At 63.4% G+C, this 24,378-nt stretch overlaps 1 protein-coding gene across 2 annotated transcripts in view; it reads right to left on the reverse strand.

Annotated features, from left to right (window-relative positions):
- Positions 1-771: 771 nt before the first annotated feature.
- The window catches only part of FOXO6 (forkhead box O6), a 37,856-nt gene continuing 14,249 nt past the window's right edge, over positions 772-24,378 (reverse strand). For both annotated transcript variants that reach the window (XM_064635285.1, XM_064635284.1), the window contains one exon: positions 772-5,429. In XM_064635285.1, coding sequence (XP_064491355.1) covers positions 4,017-5,429 — 1,413 coding nt within the window. In that variant the 3' untranslated portion in view covers positions 772-4,016. The remainder of the gene's footprint in view (positions 5,430-24,378) is intronic.

The raw sequence follows: 24,378 nt of genomic DNA on the forward strand, positions 1-24,378 counted from the left end.
CATAAAGGGGAAATTTTGGTCCAAACAGCTCCAACAGCAGATGGAAAGGGGGATTTCCAGGCCAGTGGCTGGGGCTGTACCCAGGGAGCCTCACAGGGAGGGAGGGGGCTTGGGACAGCAGGTGCAGGGCACGAGCTGGACACTGTCCCCACCACTGCACCAGACAGCAGTGACCCTGGGGCAGGACATCAGTCTCAGAAAATATTGGTAAATACATTTACTTATAGACTGTCTAGGCCCATATCCAGAGGCGTGTCCAGGTGGGACTGCACCTTCTGGCTCTGCAACTCCCTGACAGGAGGGAGGAGTGGGGGGAGGTCAGACTCTTCTCCCAGGGAACAAGGGACAGGACAAGAGGGAACAGCCTCAAGTTGTGCCAGGGGAGGTTTAGGCTGGATATTAGGGAAAGTTTCTTCATGGAAAGGATTGTCAAGCCCTGGCACAGCTGCCCAGGGCAGTGCTGGAGTCACCATCCCTGAGGGGATTTAAAAGACATGTGGATGTGGCACTTGGGGACAGGGGTTAGTGTTGAGTGTGGAAGTGTTGGGGGGATGATTGGACTCAGTGGTCTTAGAGGGCTTTCCTAACCTCAGAGGTTCTATGGTTCTATGGTTCTGTGACCTGACAGTCCAACCATCCCCATGCTCTGGGTGCAAGCTCAGTGTCACCAAACATCACATCCTCTCCTTGGTAACTCTCCCCAGGTTCCCCAGCTTCCCTGGGGGAACCCTCCCCCCATCTCAGCCCAGGCACACAAGCACCAGCCTCACCTTGTAATATTTAAAACAATTTTATTCATGAAAATATGCTGTACAATGCACTATACACAGTTCTTTACATTGCCACATACACAAACTCTAATAGCACAACCAAGAAAGTTACCATTGCCTACTATAGATGTGTGGTGAGAGATGACCTCAGACCCTCCCCCCCAGTCTGTACAGTTATAAATACGAGGGAAAGGACGGACCCAAAACCACTGTATGAGCAAACCGGGGGGGCCCTCGGCATCCCCCCACACCAGCTCCAGGCAGGGCTGAGCAGGGGCAGGGCTGGGAGCAGAGGGAGCTCCGTGTCCTCAGGGCACCAGGGGGAGAGGGGGTGATGGAGCAGGGAGGGTGAAGCTGAGTGAGGTGGGACGTGAGGGGGCCTGGCTGTGTTCAGAGAGAGAACCCTCGGCCACCCCACAGTGACACAGAGCCCTGGTGTCCCCTCGGCCACCCCACAGTGACACAGAGCCCTGGTGTCCCCTCGGCCACCCCACAGTGACACAGAGCCCTGGTGTCCCCACACCCGCGCTCACAGAGGGCACGGCCGTGCCAGCCACCCCCAGGGCCCCCAGGACCCGCCTGCCCCAGGGGCATCAAGCACAGCCCCGAAACCCCCCGTGCCACCACCACCCCCCTGGGTCCCTGGGCTCCCCTGCAGCCCCCCCTGGCCCGGGGTCCCAGCTGTGGGGTCTCTGTGCCTGCCCCCGCCGTCCCTCGCCCCGCACACGACTGAACACACGACGCTTCAAAACCAACACGACTCCACCGCACACACGACAACCCCACGGTCACGAACCACAAGGACAGCTGGGCAATGGGACGTGCCCCGGGGGATCGAGGGGCTCCAGCAGCGGGGCAGGGGGGCAGCGGGGGGGGGGGCAGGCATGAGACAAGGGGAGGGTTTTCTCCTGCTGCTGGTGTGGCTCCCCCTCCACACCGATGGTCGGGTCTGTGACACCACAGGGGGTTTGGGGGTCCCTGTGCCAGAGAATCCCATCTGCAAACGCCTGCCTGCTGGCCCGGTGTGCTGGTGTGCTGCTGGAGCTGTGCCTGGACACTGGATGCCTGGAAGAGCCAGGACCCCTTCTGTTTCTCCTGTTCTTGGGGGCAGAGCCCCCCTTTTTCCTCCAGGGCAGCCCTCCCCACCCTCCCTGACTCTGGGTCCCTCACACCCCACGTGCTGAACTGGGGGGCCAGGGATTAATTTGCCATTTGCGACCAGTTTCCAAGGATTTGAAATATGCCTGAAACGAGAGGTGGTGTACAAAAGGAATGTGGTAATGATCCTGACCAAAGAATAACCCTTTTTAAAAAAGCATTCAAGAAAGATTATATATAATAGAATATATTAAATTCTGTACATGATCAAATAATGTAAACATAATTAATTAACTTGTAAGAATGTCTTCAGACACTGTGCCTGCCGTGTGCCCTGGTCAAAGGTGGACGGTGGCACATGGGGCTCCTCTGTCACACTTTGCCACAGCCCTGTGGGTCAGGAGAGGAGCAGGAGGTGCCCACCCACAGGTCCCTGCCCTGGCTCTGGGCAGCCACACTGTTCCTGCAGCTGGGACCCAGTGCCTGCACTGTGCCAGGGGAGCAGGTCCTGGGGCAAGAAGGGAAGAGCTGGGCTGGGAGAACGTGCTGGTTCAGCAGCCTGTCCCTGCTGCAAGGCAGGGGCTGGGGGTTAGAGAGAGCCTGTGGTGCCCAGGAGGAAGGATGGCTGAGCAGAGACTCCACAGGACAGAGCAGCAGCTCCTACCACATCCTCCCAGCCCCTCCAGTGCCTCCAGAGCACGGACCAGTCGCTGCTGCTGCTGCCCACCAGCCTGCCCCCTCCAAAACCCCCCTGCACCCAGGGCAGAGCTGCCCCACAGCTGTGCAGGATGGCTGTGGCCCCCTGGCCCACGCCTGCCCCACTGAGGCAGTGGGGCCAGTTTGGGATCCTGGCACGCAGCAGGACCACGTGTGAATTGTGGTCCCCATCCCCACGGAGCCCCAGCCCCTGGAAGGTGGGTGCACCCCTCTTGCTGACAGCCCCCTAGACCAGCTCTCCTGGCACCTTGGGGATGGGCAGTGATCCACTGGAGCCCCACAGCCCTGGCTGTGAGCCCCATGACACCTCCCTGAGCAATGTGGGTCATCCAGGTTTGGGGCAGGAAGGATCCCACCCTGCACCTGGAGGCCTGGCCACCACAACCCTCCCCTTCTTGAGGGTGACCCACATCACAGCTTTCACCCCATCATCCAGCACCCAAAGCCATGGCCAAGCCAAGATGAGCCCTGTGACGGGACGCAGCCACCAGCACTGCTCACGGCCTCTCTCTCCTGTCCCTAAGCTTGACCCTTTCTTCCTTCCAATGCAAAAACTCAATGGCAAAAGAGTGCATGAAATCAAATAAATACGCCCCCCTCCCCAACCCTGCAAGCTGCCCCTGAACCTCCAGCACAGGGGACCCATTCCAGCAGCACATCACTCCCAGCAGGACCCCCCCGGGCCCTGCCCACGCCTGCCCCACGCAGGGACTGCAGCATTCCTGGGGCACCCCCAGCCCCCAGCAGGCGAGGGGGCTGCCCAGATGCTGTTCCCAGGGCTGCTGCCTGCACACCCTCCCCTCCATCACCACCCCTCTCACTGCTCGGTAAGAGAACCTGCCTGGGGCCACACAGGGACACTCCCTGTGGAGGTGTCCTGGGTGTGTGGGCTTGGCAGAGCTCTGACCTCCACCAGGACTGAGGGGTGACGAGCCCCCCCCACCCTGGGGCAGGGTCCCCACTCCTGACACTTCTACCCAGAGGGCTCATTTCCCAAGGTGGCTCAGGGAACAGTCCCTTCCCATGGGAAAGGACCACACCACCAGCCGTCACCGCTCCGTCACCCAGCCCAAGGGCAAATCAAACTGGCACCATCACAGTGGGGCACTGGGACCATCTGGAAAGGTCTTCCCTTCCTGCTACCCCCCTGGATCCGTCTGGCTCCAGCTGCCTCTCCCACTCAGCTGCCCTGTGTCCTCTGGAGGATGCCCACGGGAGGACCCAGCAGACGGGGCACACGTGGGGCTGGGGGCCCTCCCCCTCCATCTCAGTATTTGACCCTCCGGTTTGTGTTCCGTGTTCGACCTCGAGCTCAGACCGACGGCTCTCGCCCATCTTAACAAACAAAGGCAGAAGAGAAAGGAAAAAAAAAAGTTAGTCTCAATGTTCCCCTCGTGGCTTCCCGGTGGTCAGCCCCCCCCGGGGCGGGCATCACCCAGGCACCCAGCTCTGGTTTGTGGGCTGTGGCCCCCCGGGCAGCGCGGGCACGTTGAGCCCGTTCTGCGGCGGGAGGGCCGAGTCGAAGTTGAAGTCCATCTCGTCGCTGTCCATAAAGTCATTCAGGATGATCGACTCCACGTCGCACTCCAGGCTCCCGTTGAACATGTCCAGGTCCAGGTCTGCTGGGAACCTGTCTTGGCCCAACACGGGGGGGTGGACGGCCCCCGGGTAGGGGCCCTGCAGCGAATCCAGCAGGCTCATGTGTGCCCCTTGGTTATTGGCGTAGGGATGCAGGTGCCCGTGGTGCGGCACGGCCGCCATGCTGCACGAGTCGCTGGGCAGGCTCATAAGGCTGACAGGATTGGCTAAGGCACTGGTGTTGACCGCGGGGTGGTGGCCGGCTGGTGACGGGTGGTACAACGCGCCGCTCTTCATGAGAGAGCCCGGGTGGGACGGGTAGGAGGACAGGCCCTGCTCCCCGCCCCCGCACAGCAGCGGGTTGTGTCTGTGGCCACGGGCCGGCACCATGGGGCTGGCCTGCGGCAGGGGCAGGTCCCCCGGGACCATGCTCTCCTTGTGCGCGTAGGAGATGGAGGAGAGCAGGTCCTGCAGCGAGGCGTTCCTGTAGGAGCTGACGGGAGAGAAGGTGGCCTGCTTGTTCTCCTGGATGGTCTGCATGGGCAGGCGGCGCATGAGGCCCATGGCCGGCTGGCTGTAGATGGTCCCGCAGTAGGTGTTGCCGGCAGCCCCCATGTTGGAGCACTTGGAGTTGAAGGTGAAGCTGGAGCTGCGCTGCCGCAGGGCGGCCGGCGGGAGCTGCTGGCTCGGGCTCATGGCGTAGCCGTCCTGCAGGTCCTCCAGCATGCTCTCCCCGAGGCTCTCGTTCAGGCTGATGGTGCCGGTCAGGTCGGTCAGCCGGGGCAGCTCCACGGAGCAGCGGGCGCTGAGGGAAGGAGACATGGTGCTGGAGGGGCTGGGGTACATCAGCGGGGAGGAGGGGGTGCCGTCGTCCTCCTCCAGCTCGTCAGGCTCGTGGTTGGCCATGATGGGCGAGAGGCGCCCGCTCAGCGTGCTGGCCGTGGAGCTGGCGCGCGTCCGGAAGTCTGCCCAGGCGTCGTACTCGTCGCTGGCGTGGGACACGGGGCTCTCCGACCACTTGGGCTGCTGGGAGGAGGGGCTGTCCTCCCCGCGCTCCTGCGTCACCTGCAGCTGCTTCTTCTTGCTGGCCTTGCCCTTGATGCGCAGGAACTTGCTGTTGTTGTCCATGGACACCGCCCGCCGCCGCGGCGTCTTGCCCGTCTTGCCGCCCTCGGGGTTCAGCATCCACCAGGAGCTCTTGCCGGTGCCCTCGTTCTGCACGCGGATGAACCGGGTGTGCAGGGACAGGTTGTGCCGGATGGAGTTCTGTGGGGACAGCAAGGACAGGGGGATGTCAGCAGCAGCTCCAGCACCTCAGAAGGGAGGGGACACCCAGAGGGCTGGGGGTCACACAGGGCATCATGGGGGACCTGGGCTCCATCCCCTGGGACACCGTGGATGTCTGAGCCAGAGGGGTCGGGACCGGGAAGGCTCAGCTGGTGGGTCCCTCTCACAGCCCTGCTGGGCATCCCAGTGCCAGGCATCCCGTTTCCAGGACCCCGTGGTCACGGCCCTTCGCTGCATCCACCAGCTCTGTGTTAGTGCAGTTACTGTCATGGCAGGGACAGGGGTGTCCCTGTATCCCAGGGACCTGCAGCAGGCAGGGCTGGGTCTCAGGGGACCTTTCTTCCCTGGCAGGAGCCTGGGGAGGGACAAGGTGAGGAGGCAACAAATGCAGAGGCAGAATCAGGACCATGCACAGGTCCAGGTCTTCTCCCAGCCCTAGCAGATCCTATGGGATGCTCCCAGCACAGCCTGCACATCTGCAGGATCCCAGGATCCCAGCCCACTCTCCACCAGCTCCACAGGCAGAAGGATCCCCTTTGGAGTGGACTCCAAGCCCCTTTCCCTGCCCAGCACCATTCAGGATGTGCTCCCCTCCTCCCTCAGCACACCCTGTGCAGGGCACATCAGCACCACCACAGCCCAAAGCTACCTGTTGGCACCAGTGAGATCTTGTCCCCAAAATGCCTGTCACTGACAGTCTCTCTCTGGGTGTCTGCAGCCAGGCTCTGGTGGCAGGGACACACACCCTGCAAACCCAGCAGAACCCTCACTGCCCAGAGCAGGACTGGCTGGGGGCTGCTTCCTCCCTGGACACTTCTGGCTTCCTCCTCCACATCCAGCATCTCAGGGGGTTCCCTGCTGAGAGCAGCATTTGGTTCCCTTGGCTCAGGCTGCGGCCACAGCTCTGAGCAGCTCCCTGGCTGGAGCAGGGATGGCCTTGCAGGAGGCAGGAGTGGGGGTCACGTCCCAACACAAGCACCCCCAGCTGCCCCTGCCCTGGGGGGTGACAGGCTGGGGTGACCATGGGGCGATGCTTTCAAACCCCTGGCCTGGGGAAGAGAGGAGGTGAGGCTATGATACAGGCTGGGAGAGGAACCCATTGAGAGCAGCCCTGCAGAGAAGGTTCTGGTGGGTGAGAGGCTGGACATGAGCTGGCTGTGTGCACTCAGAGACCATCCTGGGGTGCATCGAGGAGGAGTAGCCAGCAGGTCAAGGGAGGGGATTCTCTCCCTCAGCCCTTGAGAGACCCCACCTGCAGTGCTGCATCCAGCCCTGGGGCCCTCAGCACAGGAAGGTCACAGACCTGTTAAAGCAGAGGAGGTCACAGAGGTGCTCCAGGGCTGGAGCCCCTCTGCTCTGGAGCCAGGCTGAGAGAGCTGGGGGGGTTCACCTGGAGAAGAGAAGGCTCCAGGGAGAGCTGAGAGCCCCTGGCAGGGCCTAAAGGGGCTCCAGGAGAGCTGGAGAGGGACTGGGGACAAGGGGTGGAGGGACAGGACACAGGGAATGGCTTCCCACAGCCAGAGGGCAGGGATAGATGGGATGTTGGGAAGGAATTCTTGGCTGTGAGGATGGCCCAGGTTGCCCAGAGAAGCTGGGCCATGGATCCCTGAAGTGTCCAAGGCCAGGTTGGACAGGGCTTGGAGCAACGTGGGCTAGTGGAAGGTGTCCCTGCCCACGGCAGAGGGTGGGACTGGATGAGCTTTGAGGTCCCTTCCAACCCAAACTGTTCTGGGATCCTGACTCCTGCCTGTCCCTGCTGATGTGCAGCTCCTGGGATGCCACCCCAGCTCCCTGTACCTCAGTTTCCCGGGGGCCAGAGGAGAAAGGCAAGATGCAGAGCCCAGGGAAGAGCATCAGTGTAGAGACCCTTCCCCCAGCACTGCCCGTGGCTCGGGGCTGGGCAGGGGCTGCTGGAGGGGGGAGGCAGCTCCCTGATCCTGCCCAGCTGCAGGAGGGACAGAGGGACAGGGAGGGGAAGGACCCCACGGTGCCGGGGAGAAAGTTTGGTGCTGTTGTGGTGTACAGTGGAATACTAATGAAGAGGAGAGTGAGCTCCAGCCTCATCTATCATATTATGTAATGGCTTACTTCTCTGCACTTCATTTATTTGGAGATTGCTCCCAGGCTGGCTCCTCGCCAGCAGCCACCAAATCCAAGTCTACAGAAATCAATCTCGCGCTGACTGATTAAGCCGTGTTTAGAACTAATTGCTCCTTCGTGTGTGGGGAGAATAAATTATGGGCTTTAATTTCACATCTTTAAAATGCAACTGCAGGTATGGGCCAGCTGTTAACCCCTTCCTGCACGGCTGGGGAGGGGCCAGGGGGCGGTTGGGACACTGAGCTGCTCAAACGATGCTCGTCACCTTCAAGCAGAGTGAGCCAAGCCCTGGCCAGCCTGCCTGGCAGGGAGAGTGCCCCTGACCCCTCCAGCACCTCTCCCTGAGCCACAGGCTGACCCGAGCTTTCCTCCACGCGACCAGGCTGCCGTGCAAGCGGCAGGGACAGAAGCAGAGCACGTGGCTGTCACTGCCTTGGCAGGGCCAAGGCCACCAGCCAGCTCAGCCCCAGGCACTGCCCTGCACCCACAGGCACTGGGGGCTGAGGATGCCCGGGCTGGGCTTGCTGGGGTGAAGCTGCTGGGCCCCTCATGGAAGGGAGGACTCCCAGGATCCCCGCAGTCCCCCCGTGCCAGCGCTCCCCGAGCCTGCTCAGCCAGACAGGCAGGAGCTGCTGCAGCCCTGTGCAGCTGGCATGGAGCTGCTATGCAGAGCATGGGGAGAGGGGCTGGGGGTTGCAGAGTTTGGGGATGCCACAGCTGGATGGGGGTGACATTCATCATCCTCTGCTACTGCCTCCCCCGCCCCGCAGCTCCAGTGCAGGGCTCACACCAATTCTAGATGCTGGGCAGGTAACAGAGCTACAGGGCTGGCAGGGTCAGACTGCCAAGGGAGAGGAGGGAAGGGAAAGCTGCTGCTTCTCCTGCAGCCGAGCTTCATTAAGAGCCAGCAGACAGCAGCAATTAAGTGCAAGGTGCAGCGGGCCCGGCTCTCTCCTCATTAGCACCCCGACATGCTCGGCTGGCCGCGGCTCGGGGCGCACGGAACGGGGCCGGGGCTGCACCGGGGCGGGTCGGGAGCTGATTAAAGCAGGCAGGCAGGGACCTGCCCCCCACCACCACTCGGCAGCCCCCGGCTCCCACAGCCCCAGCCTCGGCTGGCAGGGAGCAGGCAGGGGACGCGTGGGGGACATGAGGGCTGGCAAAAGCCCCCAACAGCAGCTGCCTTGGCAGGGGTTGGAGTGAGGCAGAGCACAGGAGGTGCAGGAAAGGCTGGTGCCAGCCCCAGGGTCCCCGCGATGCCTCTGACACTGCTCTGCCCCTCTCTGCCCTGCACCACTTCTCAGCAACCTGCACTCCTGGCCATGCCCTGCACCCTCGCTGTGCCCCCTCCCCGTCCCCTGTGCCCCCGTGTCGCCCCTGCCTGCCCGCCCCGCTCCGATGGCTCAGCCCCTCTCTGGGATCCACAGCCCCAGGTACCCAAACGGCACCGGACAAGGAGCATCAGCCCCCAGCGCACACCCAGAGCGTGCCGGGGGTGACACCCACTCCTTGGGGTTCCACCGCTCCCCCGGCCTTCTGCAGAGGGCACGGGATGCTCTGGGTAGCGCAGGGAGGGCCGGAGGTGGCACCAAGGGCTGCAGGTGGAGCGGAGCCCTGCTCAGCCCAGGCTGGCACCAGGGAGGGACGAGGCTGAGCCCGTGCCAGCCCCAGCCACCAGCTGCCAGAGGCTTTGCCAAGCTGGAAGACCCCAGTGCCATCCCGGTGCCCGGCTGCCGAGGGCTGGTCCTGCTGCGGGGCCTGAGGGGGGGCTGTGGGCACCCACAGAGCCCCCACCCCCCCTGGAGCCCTCCTCCGGCGAGCCTCATTGTCAGGGGAACAGGCAGTGTGAAATCGGTCTGATTAGCAATTAGTCCCATTGTAAAAGGATTAGCCAGACCCATTGTTTGAGAGAGCGACTTGACTGTCAATGGGCATCTGGTAGCGACGATGAAGATGATGCTGCTGCTGTGGTGGGAGCCATTCCCCATGTCCTCTGTCCAGACGGGACCTCTGAAATGAGCAACGACCCCCGAGACGAGCCTCGACCACCGAGCTAGGCACCGACCCCCGAGATGGGCATCGCTGCCAGACCCAGAGGGGCCTCTGCAGGGTCCCAAGCATCTGCCCATCCCCACCCCAGCAGCATGCCCAGGTTACACCTCCAGCCTTGGGGTGCCCACGAGCGTTGGGGTACAGGGAGGGGGGCTGAACATCCCTCTGTGTGCCCCGAGGAGAGCACGGTGAGGGGAAACAAGTGCGATTCGAGTGAGAACAGGCGGAGAGCCGGAGCTGACGAGAGCAAACGAGGGGCCCCGTGGACCCACTCCATCCCTGTCACATCCCCTGCACCCCTCTGCTGTCCCTACCACTGTCCCTGGGCTGCCACCAGTCCCCGCTGTCCCCACAGCACCAAGGGTTTTCCAAGCAAACCCAGCTGCTCGCCACACATCCCACACCTCGCAGCCCTGCTCTCAGAGACCCCCACGGCCAGGGTGTGTTGGGGGCTGTCTGTCTGCCCAGGCTGCCGGTCCATCCAGCTAATGAGCCCCTTCGTTACCTGGTGGCGATTCTCACACTGTTGACAGGAGGAAGCAGGGACAGGGACAAGAAGACTAACAAGAGCTCTGCCGGCTGCTCTCTGGCAGCACAAGGACGGCTCCAGGGGTTAATTGATGCTTATTCACTTCTTGCACACAAAAATTGCCACTGTTGAAGGAAATACTCCGGAGGGCAGAGGCTGCCAACAGCCTCGACAGGGCTCCATCCCTGGGGACGCTGTACAGGGCGGGTGGTGGCACGGGACATTCCACGGTGACACCCCCAAAGACATCCTATTCACCCAAGAAACGGCTCTGCCCGCGGGCACCAGCAGCTAAGAGCAGGGTGGCCATCCCCGTAGCCTCCTGGCACCCTCCCCTGAGCACAGCCAGCCCTGCTCCCTGCGTTGGTGTCACCATCCTGCCCGGAGCAGCCGGTGGCTGAGCGCAGCCCCCCAGCCCTGGCACCGCCGCCTCCCGCGCGGGGCCCACGCCCGCCTGGCGAGCAGATGGCAGCTGGCACACATGGCAGTGCAGCCCACACACCGGGGGATGCCAGGCACCCCAGATGCTCACGGGTGCCCCGTGATGACAGCAGCCGGATCCCTGTGCTGTGCCAAGGGTAGGGAGTGGGCGAGACCCCCGTCGCCTCCAGTGGCTGCAGGTGCATCAGCCAACCCCACACCAGCCCCACACGAGCCTCACATCAGCCCCATATCAGCCTCACAGCAGCCCACCCCACACCAACCTGACCCACACCAGCCTTCCACACACGGGTGGGTGAACCCCGTGACAGGAAGCACCCGGAGCAGCCGGAGCCAGGGGAGGCAGGCGGTTGTAAATCCAGCCCACCGTGTGACAGGGCTCCTCCAGCCTCACGCCAGGCCCCCCAGGGACAGGACTCAGCACACTGGGAATCCCCACCCGCCTCTCTGCTGTGAGCAGCCCCCGTGGTCTGCCCCTCTCCCTGCTGCCCCACGGCACCCAGTGCCTTGTCTGGAAGGAGCAGCCCCCGGCACAGGGCTCGGCGAGGCAGTTTGGAGCTGCTGCCGTGCACGTGGGATAAGCTCTGCTCCACGGCTGCAGCCTGAGCCCTGCCCTGCCCACTGCTCGTCGGGCATCACTGCCCCACAGCAGCCCCCGTGCTGCCCTCTCCCACCCCGGGCAGCCCTTCACAGTGCCCTATGGCCACGCAGCCACCCCACAGCCAGCCCTTGGCACCACCCCACACACGACCCCCAAACCAGCCCTCTGCACCACCCCACAGCTTCCCACACTGTGCCCCACAGCCGTACTTCTATGGTGCCCTACAGCATCCCACAGCAAAACCCTTGCACTGCTCCATCAGCTCAATGCCCCATAAGTCCCCCCCAGCCCCTCTCAATGCCCCATAATCCCCCCCAGCCCCCCTCAATGCTCCGTAAGCCCCCCAGCCCCTCGCTCTGTCTCAGCATCCCACTGCCCACTCACTGCACCCCCAGCTGATGCCCAGGTCCCGTTTGCCATCTCCCACTCGGGAGCTGGGGCTGTCCCCCCTCCCCAGCACGTCCTTCCCCGGGGCCGTAGCTGGGCGGGGGGTGCACAGGCTGCCCGGTGCCCCCCGAAAGGGCACGGCAGGGGCAGGGGGAGGCACCCGCCTCCCCGCCGCGGGGGTCTCGCCGGCGGCTGCGAGCGGAGGCAGCGGATTCGGGTCAGCGCGTCGGCTGAGCCGAGCGGGGCTGACGTGCTGCTAATTGAACCAAATGCCCATTAGAGGCGTGAGGGGCCGTGCCCGCCCCGGCCCCGTCGCAGGTGGCTGACACGCGAGGAGCCCGAGGCGGCGGGGCCGGCGAAGCATCCCCGCCCCGGGCCCCCCGCCCCCCGCTCCCAGCCCGGCCGCAGCTCATTAGGAACCGCTAATCACCCCCGGGGCCGTGCCCGAGCAGCTGCGCTTGCGGGGTCCCCGTGCTACAGCCCCCTCCCTGAACACCCCCCCGGCCCCTCTCTGTGCCACCCCTCGTGCCAGCCCCCCTCTGGGACCGGGCAGGAGTCCAGCCTTGCCCTGCTCCACAGATGTGGGGCAAAAGGATGGCTCCAGATAAGTCCCACACTCTGGAGGAGAAGGAATGCAGCTGGGACCCTGCTCTCTGGGGCCAGGCTGTGCCACCCCCTGCCCATGTCCACCATTCCCTGGGGCTGGGTGATGGTGTGTCCAAGACCAACCTCTCCTGGAGAAGGTCCAGGCGGGAACCATCACTAAGACCCTGATGTTGTGCCAGGACTCTCCAGCCCCATCCCACCCCCCAAACCCAGACAGAGCCTGGCTGGGGCTGCCTGGGCTTCGGGCAAGTTTCAGGGCCAAAAAATGTGCTACAGAACTGGGTGGGTCTCTGGGTGATGCCCATCCCCTGCCTGGCCCAGCGCTGGTCCTGGCCCACTCTACCACAGCGGGTGGCTCACAGTGGGTCTGAGCCTGGTGAAGCCCCTGGTGCAGCCCCCACACACGGCACTGCCCCTCATTGCCCTTGTGCTCAGCAGAGGTTGTTCCACAATTGCCTCGGTCCCTCCCTCCCCCTCCTGACCACGAGCTCTGCAAGCAGTTCCCAAACCCACTGGAGACATGACTGATGCCAATCAAGCCACCCACCACTCCCCACAGCCCCCAGCAGCCCCCCTGCCCAACACTCACTCCACAGCCCTTGCCCAGGGGTCCTGGGGCACCCCCACACTGCAGTGTCCCCACACACTGTCTCAGCACAGAGCCCAGGGGGGTGCCAAGTGCTGGGCTCAGCCCTTAGGGCTGCACAGAGGGCAAGACCTCCTGCACCCCTCCCGGCCAGGAGGGAGCTGACAGAGGGAGATCAGGCACACCAGGACACTCCTCATGCCCAGGCTGGAACCAGGGTGCAAGCAGGGGTGGCAGGCATGGTCCAACATCCCCCTCTCAGCCCTGGGACTGTTGCTGTTGCCATGGCAGCTGCTTTATTTTAGCCAGCTGCCACCACTCCACATCCCTTTCAAAACCAGAGCACCCTCCCTGCCCCCAGGGGGTGCTGCATTGTGCCCCTCCCCGGGCATCTTGCTGAGAGCATCCGCAGTGCCCATCCCTGTGGAATGGCTTTTCCCTGCAGTCCAGAGGGGACAGGCATAGCACCAGTATCTTCTCTACGTCCCACTCTGGTCGGGGGGTTCACACTGGGTTCCAGTGAGGTGGCTCAGGGGACGGGTCATAGAACCATAGCTTGTCCTGAGCTGGAAGGGACCCCAAGGATCATCAAATCAAACTCCTGGTCCTGCACAGGATACCCCCAAAAATCCCACTATGTGCCTGAGAGTGTTGAAGCAAATGCTCCTTGAGTTCTGGGTCCCCACAGCCCGTGGATGAACACATGGATGGATGGATGGATGGGAAGAGCATCAGGACCAGTATTGGGTGATTTCAGTGCTGGGGGGACACCTGCATGGTCGATCCAGCTCCCACAGCCTGCACTAAAACACCCCTTGGGCTTCTCCTGACTGCTGGAGCTCTGTGTGACACTCCCTCCTCCAGTCCTGGCCCTGCCCAAGCTGGCTTGGGACAAGAGGGGCCAGAAGAGCTTGTTCCAGTGCAGCTGGAAGGGAGAGGTCCCACCACCCCACAGTGTCTGTCCCAAGCCCTGTCCTGCCCCATCACCCCAAGGGGACCATGCTGCCCTCCCAGCTGGGCCTGTCTGTCCCTGAAGGGGTGGCAGGGGCAGAGGAGGAGCCCAGGGGCAATGGGGAAGGCAGTAATCCCTCTCCATCCCATAAGCAGAGCCGCAGCTCCATGAATCCCCCAGCACTCCCTGTCCTGCCCCACGCGCTCCCTGAAGGGCTCATTAGATCAGAGCAGGGCTGTGGCTAACGAGCAGGCACACACTGCCCTCCAGGGACACGGGCAGAGCGCAGGCAGGGCTGGGGAGCTGGGCACCTCCGTGGGAGTGGGGGGTGTTCTGGGAGAGCCCGGCCTTTCCCTGCTCCCTGCAGGTGGGCAGGAGCCCCAGGGGTGCACCAGGCAGCTGTGGGCACACAGAACCCCTCTGCAGGCTCAGCTGGCACCGGGTACCTCCCGGAGACACGGCCCAGGCAGGGCCAGGCAGGGCTGCAGTGCCCCGATGCCACGGTGATGGGCTGAACCCACACCCACCCTGGCTGTGGGGTCCCTTTCTGCAGGCTCAGGTGCCAGTGCAGGGGCTGGCAGGAGGCAGGGACAGCCAGGACCTTTGCCCAGCTCCTGTTTGCCCCAGCCCCACACGTGTCCTGCATCCCTGGAACAGTGCCAAAGGCAGGGGGTGGTGGCCCAGGTGAGCTGTGGCTGTGTGTCACTCACCTCTGTGCAGGCTGGTCCTGGCACGGCCGCCTGCTCGCCCAGCTCTGGGGACTGGTGCCAGCCCCCACTGCTCACTCAGTTCACCCCCAGCCCCACGGGGATGCTGACAGGGGGCTATGGGGCAGGGGGTGCTGTGCAATGGGGGAAAAATGGGTCGGACTCTGCCCCCCACCCTTTGCAGCAAGAGATCCAGCCAGCCCCAGCACCCCAGTGTGCAGCACCCCAGTACCCACATCTGGAACCTCCCTGGCACCAAGCCCTGTGCTAACAAACCCCAGCTCTGCTCCCCAGCCAGGCTGAGCCGAGCACTCCCTTCTCCAAGAGACCCACACATGGGGTGCCATTCCCTCAGAGCCACCCCAGTGCTGGATGGGACCTGGAGCCTCTCCAAGGATGCTGCCAAGCCACAGGGTTCCAGCACAGCTGGGGAGGCTCTGCAAGGTGCCTTCATCCAGCTGAGACACATCAACCCCCCCATCCTTGTCCTTTGGGGACAAAACCCACCCCCAGCCCGCCTGGACCCCTCTCCAACATGTGAGACCCTCTCCACCAGCAGCCACTTATCCAGTAATGCTCTAATGACACCCCAGAGCTGCCCACCAAAATAGCTGCAGTAAATCACCCGGAGCTGCCATGTAATTTTTGCATGAAATTACAGGATTTTTTCCCCTGGGTTCAATTTCCTCCACACCAAGTTCTCACTGCAGCCAAATCATTAAAGCAGCCACACTCCCTTTTCCTTGGGTGCCACCTAATCTCCCTGCTGGCTACCCCCCCACTGCTGGCACTAAGGCTGGGGCTGTCTGGGGACAGCAAGTGCCCCAGTGCCACCAGGCAGCCCTGTCTGTGCCCACGCTGAGTGAACCCAGAGCTGCTCTGGATCCCTGGCAAGGGCACATCAAATCATGCCAACAGACCCCAGGGGGACTCAGCACCCACCAGGGATGCAGGAGGTGCCCCAAGCAGGATGCTGAGCCCCCATGGGGGGTTCAAAGCCCCCAGGCAGAGGAGCTGGCTGTTCCCAGGAGAGGACCCACCCGCCTCCTCCTCATGGCCTGTGGGAAGAGGAGGGAAGCAGCAGGACTCAGCCTGCACCATCCTGCATCACACAGAAATGCTCAGACACCCTTGGGGGTGACTGTCCTGTGGGGTGCCATGAAACACCATCTCTGGGTCACTTGGCCACCTGGGAGGGACGTGAGTTCCAGCCATGTGCCACCCTTCTGCTGTCCTGTCCCAGAGCACTGACCACACGCAGCAGCACCCTGAGCAGCAGCAGCAGGAACCCCAGACCCTGCGGGGTGTGAGTCCAGCCCCATCCTCCCCCTGCCTGTTCCATCCAGGCTGTCCTGATTTCCAGCCTGAGGGCTGCATCAGAGCTGGACTGTTCCCAGCACAGCACGGAGAGCTGGGCAGGGAGCCAGGACTGGGGCACACGTGTTCCTCCAGGGCTCGCTCTGCTCCAGGTCTTCCCCGCCTGCCCCACATCCCTGTGTGACCCTGGGGAGCAGCCCCACAGGAATGCTGGGAGCCCCTCTGTGCTGTGTCCTCCAGCTCCAGCCACAGGGCTTTCAAGGAGCCAGGGAGCAAAGCCAAACCCTGCCTGACACAGTGTCCCACCAGGACTGCCCCCGGGCTGTGCTGGCTGCTGGAGCAGGGACAGGCTCTGCAAACTGGTTTGGCTGGGCATGCAAAGGTGCCTTTTGCTTTTCAAATAGAATCACAGAATCACAGACTGGTCTGGGTTGGAAAGAACTTTGAAGATCATCCAGCTCCACCCCCTGCCATGGGCAGGGACACCTCCCACCAGCCCAAGTTGCTCTAAGCCCCGTCCAACCTGGCCTTGGACACTTCCAGGGATCCAGGGGCAGCCACAGCTTCTCTGGGCAACCTGGGCCAGGGCCTCCCCACCCTCACAGGGAAGAATTTCTTCCTGCAAGAGGTTTCACCCCAACACCAGCAAGCACAGATGGCAAAAGCTTGGGAGAACTCAGGGCTCTCAGCCCTGAGGGGGATGGGGACCAGAGGGATGGTCAGGACAGTAGGGACATCCCTGCCACCGAATGCTCTTGGCAGAGAGATTTTTCATGGAACAATTTTATTCCAATAACAACAACAAAAAAATCACAGTTGCTCAAGAAAACAAATGTTTGTGCCAGGTTGCAGGTTTCAGGCCCCAAAGGTGGGGCAGGGGAGGATTCAGTGATGCCTCTGAGGGAGAGAGAAAATCCTCACCGTGGGGATCTGCTGTGCAGAACCGTGGCAAGAAGCACTATTTTAAAAACATCTCTGAAAATAAGGAGCAGTTTCCAGCCAATGATGGGGTCAGTTCCACCCAGTTAAGCCCATGGCACCCCTGCCTGTCCTGGCAGGCTCTGGGCTGTCCCCATGTCCCCACACTGATGTGCCTTGCAGGGCACTGCCCACAGGCCAGCCCACTGCAACACTCCCCATGGGCTGGCTCCAGCCCCTCCTGGCTCAGCCTCACCCCTCCCAGCCCTACACCAGGGCCACCCATCCCCAGCCAGCCCCAGAGCCCACCCTGCCAGCACACACTGAAACCCTCCAGATCATCCCTGGAAGTGCCCCAGCCCTGGAAGTCCCCAAGGCCAGGTTGGACAGGGCTTGGAGCAACCTGGGCTAGTGGAAGGTGTCCCTGCCCATGGCAGGGGGTGGGGCTGGATGTGTTTAAGATCCCTTCCAACCCAAACCATTCCATGATTCTACCAAAACCCCACACAACTCCTTTTTCTTACACTTGCACCTTCATGTCTTGCCCTTGCACGCAGGGGACAGAGGGCACCGAGCCCCTGTCCTGGGCACAGCCCACCTGGGACAGGCAGGACCAGCCCCTGCAGGGGCACAGACCCCCGTGGTCACCCACTTAGCTGGGGCAAACTCATTCCCCCTGGAGCTGGCCAAGGATGGGGACAGGGAGGCAGTGGCAGGAGCTGTCCCAGGTGTCACCATGGCCAGAGAGACTGAGGGCAGTGGCCTCACAGTGATGTCCCTGCCGAGGTGTGCCCCCTGTGCCACGGCCCCACAGGACAGTGTCAGCCTGGTGATGCCATCACAGCTGAGATGCCCCCGAGTGTGGTATCCTCTGCCACAGGGACCTGAGGGACATCAGGCCCCTCCAAAGCAGCCCCTGGAAGGCAGCCCTGCCCCCAGGGTCCCACTGCCTGCCTGTCCCACAGAGGGGAGGCTGCCCCACACCCACACAGACCCCGGGGCTGTCCCAGCAGGGCTGAGCCCAACGAGCCTTTTGTGTCACTCAGGCAGCTGAAAAGTCTCAGTGTGTGCCCAGGGCTGCTCCCCCCTCCCCCCAGACCCTGCTGGGACAGACAGCGAGACACGGAGGGGACAGGGGAGACCCTGGCTGGGAGCAGCCCCTGTCACACACATCCCCAGAGCCCCCTGAGCACACAGCCACAGCCAGCAAGTGGAGCAAGGGCAGCACGGGCCCCCGGGGGTGTCTCTGGAGCTCCAGCCCTGTCAGCTGTGGGAAGGAGGGATGTGAGTGTCCCCCCAGCCCAGGACTGCTGCAGACACAGGGAACTGAGGCACAGAGGGGGCGGTGGCAAAGGGAGGAGGTACTGCAGGAGCCAACCCTGCTGTGGGCACCTGCTGTATCCCACAGCCCCAGCCTGGACCCCCTGGACCAGCCCAGCCACCCCAGACATCCACCCCTCTCACCCACAGAGGGGGTGATGGCACCCTTGGGGTGCCCTGTCCCCAAGGAGGATGCTCTTAGAGGTCACTGGCACAGCGTGGGGGGTGAGTGACTCACAGCAAGGGTGGCACCCCCAGGAGAGGGTCCTGGGGGTGAAGATGGATGGGGGTTCATCCCTACTGTGCCCCAAGGAGCACCACCACAGTGCCCCGGGGTGGCATCTCCTGGGGGCTCCTGGCCCCCACTGGATGCCAGGCAGGAGGCAAAGGCAAATCTGCTCTGGGAGGGGACATGGAAAAACCTCCCTTTTCCCAGGGGGGTTGAAACAACAGCCCCAGGCCCTGTGCCAGGATCCTGCCCAGGATGTCCCCAACCTGCAGTGGGGTGTCCCACACAGCCCCAGTCACACACTCAGGGGCACAGCCTGTGCCCATCCCGCACCTTCCCCTTCAACCACAGCCCACACCACCCCTTGCATCCCATCCTGCAGCCCCCTGTCCCCAGCTCTCCTCTCCTGTGTCCCCCACCCCCAGCAGCCCCTTAAGTGCCCCCATTCCCAGCCCCCCCATGCCCCCATCTCCTGCCCCCCCTGCTGCCCCCCCGCCAGCTGTGCTGGGACTCACTGACCCCAGAGCAAGAGTTTTTGCCCTGCCCCTGCCCCCCCAGCTCCGGGCTGGGGTCCCGCCAGCCTGGGCTTACTCATGGCACAGGGAGGAGGGAGGAGGGAAGGAGGGGAGACCCGCATTCAGCACCTGCCCAAGGGTGGGCTTGAAGCCCCCCCTGTGCCCCTGCATGTGCTGGGCCAGAGATAGAACTCTCCAGGCAGGGATGTTCCCAGGCACCGCCAGCACCCAGCAGCACCCAGGCACCCGCTGGGCCATTTTGGGGTCACTGGGTGTCCTGCACAACTCTGCCTATGACTCCCACAGCTGAGCAAGGCACAGGGCAGTCCACAGACCCCTCACGTCACCCCACAGACTCCTGGGGTCACCTCACGGACCCCTGGGGTCACCCCACACTGACACACTTGCTCACACGCACGAGGCTGCGCCCCGTGGGCACAGCTCTACTGGTGGGTTGGAAAAGGGGAGCCCCCCCGGGACACCCCCTGCCCCAGGGGCTCGGCAGGAAGGGGCAGCTGGATCCCCTCGGGGTGGGCAGCACAGGGCACAGCGAGGGAGCCCCTGCCAGAGGGGATACTCCCAAGGGGGTCTGTGCAGGAGAGGGGCTGGCTGCCAGCAAGGCTGTGGCTCCCAAAAAACACCCCAGAGGAGCTCCTGGCTGCGCTCAGCTCCTGCCCAGCACAGAGGGCAGAGCACGGGATCCAGGGGAAATCCCGGCCACTGCCTACGCAGGCTCCGGTTTCATCCAAATCCCTTCCCTGGGCAGGGCTGAGCTGCCTCAGCAGGGGAATTTCCAGGCTCTGATCCACTGGTGGAGAAAGCACCTGGAACTGCCACGATCCTGGGGGGCTCCCGGCCGGCGAGCTGGGGGTCCCGACCTCCCCTGCCCTGGGATCCAGCACTTCACCCTCGTGCCACGGGGCTTAGGGGGTATCTGGTCTCTTGGAGATGAGCACTGGGAGCTGGGGGGATTTGCCACCTGGGATGGGATGGAGCAAAGCTGTTGGGGACAAGCAGCAAAGCTGTTCACAGAGCGTGGGGAACACTTTCTGCCCAGTGTTTCACCCCTGGATGGGTTCATGGCATGAAGGGCATTACCTGGAGCCGAACAGCCCAGCACCAGCATGGACTGGGATGCTCAGCACACCTCACCAGGGCCCTCCTGGAGGTTAACAACTCCTGCCCAGACCAGTCGCTCAAAGGTGACCAGGACAAGTGTCCTGGATGCTTCCCAACATCCCTTGGCTATTCTTGGGAACACTGTCTGCCCACAAGCCCAGACACAGTCCCCATCCCTTTGTGCAGGGACCGGGTAGGACACAGGGTGGGCACCGTGTCCCCAAGCCCTGCTTCTCCTCCCACCCCTGAGCTGCCCATTGCTCCCACACCAGGCAGACCAGAGGCCCCTGCAGTGAGCAGAGCATGGGCTGGGCTCTGTTGTGACAGCCAGGGCTGCCTGATCCCCCAAACCTGTGGGCCATGTGCCTCACCTTCCCATCCCTGCCTTGGAAAGAGCATCCCTGGGACCTGTCAGCCTGTCCCCACCACCCAAGGCCACCACGAGCCCCCACACCAGCACAGCCCTTCCCCTGGTGCTCTCGGGTGGCACGTGGCTGGGCACAGCAGAAGGCAGGGGGTGGGCTGGGGACCCCCACTACCAGCCTGCCAGAGCTCCCGGATGCTGGGTTACCCGGGAAACAGGGATGACATCGCAGGGGATGCAGGGAAACTCTGCCCGAGGTGTGCGGGATGCCATCGCCGTTGCCAGGGAAACAGCAGGCGACATCCTGCAGGTAAGGTGGGTGCTGGGGTGGGGGCTGGCAATGCACCCTGGCTTCATCTTCAACTGCCTGCCACCCAGAGGGGGTTCCTGCCCTGTGGCCCGTGCTGTGGGGGCAGTGAGGTTGGCCCTCACGTTGCCATCCCCCTGGGGCACTGGTGAGGTGAGAAGGAGAGGACTTGCCCCTTGGGGACATTGTCACCCCCCCAGGGCTGCTCTGCTGGGCTGGTGGAGCAGGGAGAGAGAAGCTGCTGTGCCCTGGCTCTGGCTGAGCACTCTGCTCCCTGCTCCCCCACACTGGGTCTGCCCAGAACACTGCCCAGGCAGTTCCCCTGCCCGCAGGCCCCCACCATAAGCCCATGGTGAGGGGGCTGGCACTGAGCCCACCCCAGGGAGGGGGAGTTTTGCACCCCTGTGTCACCTTTGGCTCAATCAGTCTCTGCTCTTCCCTCCAAGGACTCCAAAGCACCAGGAACACCCCAAGATTTTCCCCAGTGCCCCAGACTTTCCCCGTGGGGATGCCCCATTGCCCCAGTCGGGGTGTTCCCCTCTCCAAGCGCTATTTGGTCACACAGGGAGGCAGGAAAGCCACAGCCAAGCCACTGCAGTGGTCCCTGGGCTGCCCCTGCACACACAGTGGCTGCAGGCAGCGGGCAGGTGGGGGAAGGCAGAGACCCTTCCAACAGGCAGCGGGATGCAGGGATGCTGCCAGCCCAGGCAGGGGTAACAAAGAGCCAGGGGAGCCACGGCAGGGCTGGGGGGGGAACACGTGGTGCAGCCTCTGCCTCCCCAGGCACAGCTCTGGGAAGGACTCAGCCGGCACAGGCAGCCCGAGGAGGAGGGGGAGGCAGCCACCCTGGGGAGGCAGCGGGATCCCTGTGGGCTGCTGCAAAGCAACAGGAACATAACAACCCCTCCTGCCTCTCTCGGGAGAGTTTGCCACCCGAGGTGGAGCAGTTTTACCTGTAATGGCAGGAATTACATCAGCCAGAGCTGCCGGAGCAGCCGGTCCCAGTGAGCTCGAGGAGGGGCTGGATCCACCCCTTCTGCACAGCCCCCCCCCCCCGAGATGGGGCCGCTGCCCTCAGAGAGGAGACTGAGATGCTCCAAGCCAGGCCCTGCAGCATCCTCAGGACTGGTTTTTACTGCTGGTGGGTGTCTCTGGAGCAATAGCCCCTGCCCCCCACAAACCGGCAGTGATGCCTTGGGCTGTGGGATCAGCCATCCCGTGGCCCAAGGACCCTCTCCAGGTCCAGGCTGGCAGCAGGGACTTGTCTGACAGCCAGAGGAATCAGACACTTGGAAATAAAACTGCCCAAAAAAGGCACCTGGAGGGGGAGGGTGTCACAAAACGTCCAAAAAGGGACAGAAGGAACCAGTGCCCAGAGCACCAGAACAAACCAGCTCTGGACTGCAGGAGACAATGCCCTGAGCCTCGACCCAGGGGTCTGAACTCATCCACAGCCCCCCTGGACATTCCCTTTAGGGTGTTCCTGGGGGGTGAGGGAATGGGGATTGCAGCAGGGGAGGGGGACAGAGGATGACAAGGCACAAGGAGGAGGAGTGGAAGAGGTGGGAAGTCACACTTCAAAGGAGAGCAGCTGCTCCCGACTCCTGCCTCCTGGAAGGCCATCCTGAGGGGTCCGAGTGCCCGGGGGTGACACCTCCCGCAGCTCCATGGGGTGCCCGGGCTGGAGGCACCTGCCTGCGGTGCCAGCCTGGGTACAGCCCCCCTGCCCGGGGGTCTCCTAGCAGAGTTGGGGGGGTCGGGACACCCCCACCCCGCTGATTCCCCAGGGGTTCTGGCAGCCCTTCCGACGGTCACCACCCCGCTCCCCGTGGGGCCCCTGCCCGCCCCCACACGCCGCCGGCCTCCCGGCTTCGTGACACGGAGCCCTAATTGAATTAGCCGCTGCTGCCCGGGCAGCGCAGCCTGCAAACCATCCCCGAATTCCTGGGCACGGCGCCCGCTCGCCGCCTGCATCCCGGGCCCCCAGCGCCCACCGCCTCCCCCAGCGCTGACCCAGAGCCGGGGCGCCCCCGACCCCCTGGGGGTGGGAGCGGGGTCCGCGGGGCTCGTTACCCCAAAGACCCCCGAGCGCCGGGGTCGGGGCAGCGCCGGGGGAGCCCCCCGTGCGTGTCCCGGGTCAGCTGTGCCGCGGCAGCCGAGCCAGCCCGTCCCCGCGCCAGCTCCCTCCGCTACAGAATGTACCGAGCCCCGGCGGCCCCAGCCAGGGACACGATGTGCTCCCCGCTCCAGGCCCTGTTTTTCCTGGCCGGGCTCCTGCTCCGCTGGCGGCCGCGCTCTGTCACTCAATGCGGCTTTTGTTCGCTCCCCGCTCGCCTCCCTTCACACCTCCATCCCACCCCTGCGGCCCTCCGAGAGCACTCCGGACCCCGCCGTGACCGTCCCCAGCCCCGGCTGTTCCCGGGCTGACCGTCCCCTGGCCTCTCCCGCGGCTCCACCAGCGCCCCGAGGGCTTTTCCCCTCCCTGCCAGGGCGGTCAGGGCTGCTGGCAGCGGTAGAGGCAACGCCATCCCAAAACACTGTGTACCCTCCTGAGCACCAGCTCCCTGTGCCATCCCCCAGGAGGGAGGAGGTCACTGACCCCCTTCTCCTGCCCACAGCTCCATCCTGTTCCGGGCACAGACTGGCAGCCTGTGGTTGAGAGGTCCATCCACAACTCGCCTGTGAGAGTTCTGTGCAGGCACAGCCCCCGTGGATGCCCCCCCTTGCCAGGCTCAGCCCCGTGCCAGCCCCATCACTGATGCTGTCCCAGCTGCACGGCACTGCTGTCCTCCCAGGACCCCCAGGGACCCCCATCCCCACCGGGGTGACACCCATCCACGATGGGATCTGGGCAGGGCAGGACATGGAGCTGCCCACGCAGGAGAGCTGAACACATCCTTCACTCCTGACACCCACTGCAAAATGGGAATTTTCCATTTAACTGGCAGAGGGCAGGTTTAGATTGGATGTTAGGAAGAAATCCTTCCCTGTGAGGGTGGGGAGGCCCTGGCACAGGTTGCCCAGAGAAGCTGTGGCTGCCCCATCCCTGGAAGTGTCCAAGGCCAGGTTGGACAGGGCTTGGAGCAACCTGGGCTAGTGGAAGGTGTCCCTGCCCAGGTGGAATGACATGAGCCTTAAGGTCCCTTCCAACCCAAATCAGGCTGTGATTCTGTGATTTGAGGTCCAGTACAGCAACTGATTTCAGCTTCCCTGTCTTTAAACCTTTTTAATGGTAAAAGCAAAGGAATCCCTATAATCCCAAACAGCCAGTATCCCATTTATTCCACTGGAGTTGCCTCCTGCCTGCCCATCTCCTGCCTTCCCCTTTCAGCCATTTCATTATCTGAGTTGCTTGACCCAAATTTGCTTTTCCTTTGTGAAAAAACCTCCCCACCAGCAAATATTGCCCAACTGACTTGAAACCAGCTCCCCACACCCCAAACTTTCCCTGGACCCAAGAGCCATCCCCACAGCCCCTGGCTGGGCACAACAGATTGGCATAGGGATCCCAGTGACCCACACACTGGAATGGTTATAAACAGACAAAGGGACAACCCCCAACTGCCTGAGCACAGCCGGGCATGAGGCCAGTCCTCCTGCCCCAAAACCTGGGCTCTGGGGCTGGACGGGGTGAGGATGAATAGGAACCGTGTCCCCAGGAGCATGCCCATAACCACATGTGGCACCACTACCTCCAAATCACAGCAGGCTGCATCCTGCTATGGGGCTTGGCAGGGAGGCAGGAGGGACATTATCTGAACCCTCACCACCCCAAAATCACCAGTGGGTCTGGCTGCCGAGGGTACATCCCCCCACTGAGCACTGGGGCAGTCGGCCACAGGGCAGGGAACCCTCCACCGACAGTGCAAACCCTCCCC

This window comes from Pseudopipra pipra, chromosome 24 (assembly GCF_036250125.1).
Source record: "Pseudopipra pipra isolate bDixPip1 chromosome 24, bDixPip1.hap1, whole genome shotgun sequence".
NCBI lineage: Eukaryota > Metazoa > Chordata > Aves > Passeriformes > Pipridae > Pseudopipra > Pseudopipra pipra.